The sequence below is a fragment of the Octopus bimaculoides genome, chromosome 20 (genome assembly GCF_001194135.2).
Source record: "Octopus bimaculoides isolate UCB-OBI-ISO-001 chromosome 20, ASM119413v2, whole genome shotgun sequence".
Lineage (NCBI taxonomy): Eukaryota > Metazoa > Mollusca > Cephalopoda > Octopoda > Octopodidae > Octopus > Octopus bimaculoides.
This window is the reverse complement of record NC_069000.1, coordinates 32403872-32405299: the sequence shown is the minus strand read 5'-3', so window position 1 is coordinate 32405299 and position 1428 is coordinate 32403872. Positions and strand designations below refer to the sequence as shown.

Genomic DNA, 1428 nt, shown 5'->3' with positions numbered 1-1428 from the left:
TATAATGAGGTTTATGTTTCCGTTAATAAAGCCTGCATAAAGTTCGACATTTCTAGAATTGTTTCTCTTCTTTCTTGTAGCAAAAAAACCCCCCAAAAAACCAAAAAAATTAAATGCTTGATTAATAAACTTGGAGTTGGTTACCACTCCATCGGTGTAATATCAAAGTATTAAGTATCAATTTAAATACATGGATCGATTTGATTGTCTGTTACACTTTTCCACATTGTGCGCCGATGTACTAACTTTGAAAGTCATGTCATATTTCCCCGATATTTGATCTTCCTTCAGCTTTATAATTAATGTTCGATGTTAAAAGTGAGTTCTGAATGAAGTACTGAGTCAATAATAAGGAGAGCGGACCAGCTGGTACCATTGATACCAGTATTTGACTGATAATTTATATCATCGACCCCAGAAGGAGGAAAAGTAATCTTAATATCGGCTGTATTTAAACACAGAATATAAAGAGTAATTTTGTCGACGATTTAACGATTCAGCCAAAGGCACAGTCCATTAATTTTGTAGGGTACAGTGCGTCGATTATATCGACCCATGCTGTTGAATGTTACTTCATTTTATTAACTCCGAAATTATGGGAGGCGGATGGTTATGATGATGATGGTGACGACGATGGTGATGATGGTGACGACGATGGTGATGATGATGATTTATGTGTTTCTCGTAATAATAATAATAAAAAAATTAACAATAATAATTTTGTTTTCAAATTTCAGATTGTGCTGTTATGACACATTTTCCTATTGCGGATAATGCCCACAATGCCAGTGCTGAAGAATTGATCAAGGAAATCCAAGCTCTGAAAGATGACAGTAAAAAATGTCACCGAGAACTGGACAGGTGGAAATCGAACTGCCGGAAATACAAAGCCAGCTATTTGATTGTGGCTGACCACAACCGTGTGCTTGTTCGTGAAAATTCAACACAAAAATGGGAGCTAGCTTATTTACAACAACGGATACAACGTCAACAGGAACGCTATGATGAATTAGAAAGGAACTATGATATACTTCAAGACAACTATAAAACATTATCCGGGTTGTTCAACAGGTATAATATATTATGTTTTTGACATTTTATAATATTATTTTATTTCAGATGTGTTCGTGCATTCATATATTCTTACATACTTGTATTCATGACTTATCAGTCATGACGTTGTATTCTCATTGGACCTCATTCACACAGTTCCTGCATTCAAAATCATAAATCTGTTCTCATTATACTACCTCAACTAAACCTCCAGTTCCGATAGCACTTCGTTTGTTCATATTAAAAAACTGTGTTCGAGAGCTAGCATTTATCTTAAACAGTTCCACGAGGCTCCGGCAGGGGATGGTGGCAGGGGATGGTGGCAGGGTATGGTGGCAGGGTATGGTGGCAGGGTATGGTGGCAGGGTATGGTGG

General features: G+C 36.8%; 2 protein-coding genes across 2 annotated transcripts in view; one reads left to right on the top strand and one right to left on the bottom strand.

Moving 5' to 3' along the window:
* LOC106877702 (putative mediator of RNA polymerase II transcription subunit 26) overlaps positions 1–1428 on the top strand; it is a 271412-nt gene that overhangs the window by 259423 nt on the left and 10561 nt on the right. Inside the window, exon 3 of the mRNA XM_014926660.2 lies at positions 738–1071. Coding sequence (XP_014782146.2) covers positions 738–1071 — 334 coding nt within the window. The remainder of the gene's footprint in view (positions 1–737; positions 1072–1428) is intronic.
* The window catches only part of LOC128250345 (uncharacterized), a 19990-nt gene that overhangs the window by 15962 nt on the left and 2600 nt on the right, over positions 1–1428 (bottom strand). The window lies entirely within an intron of this gene.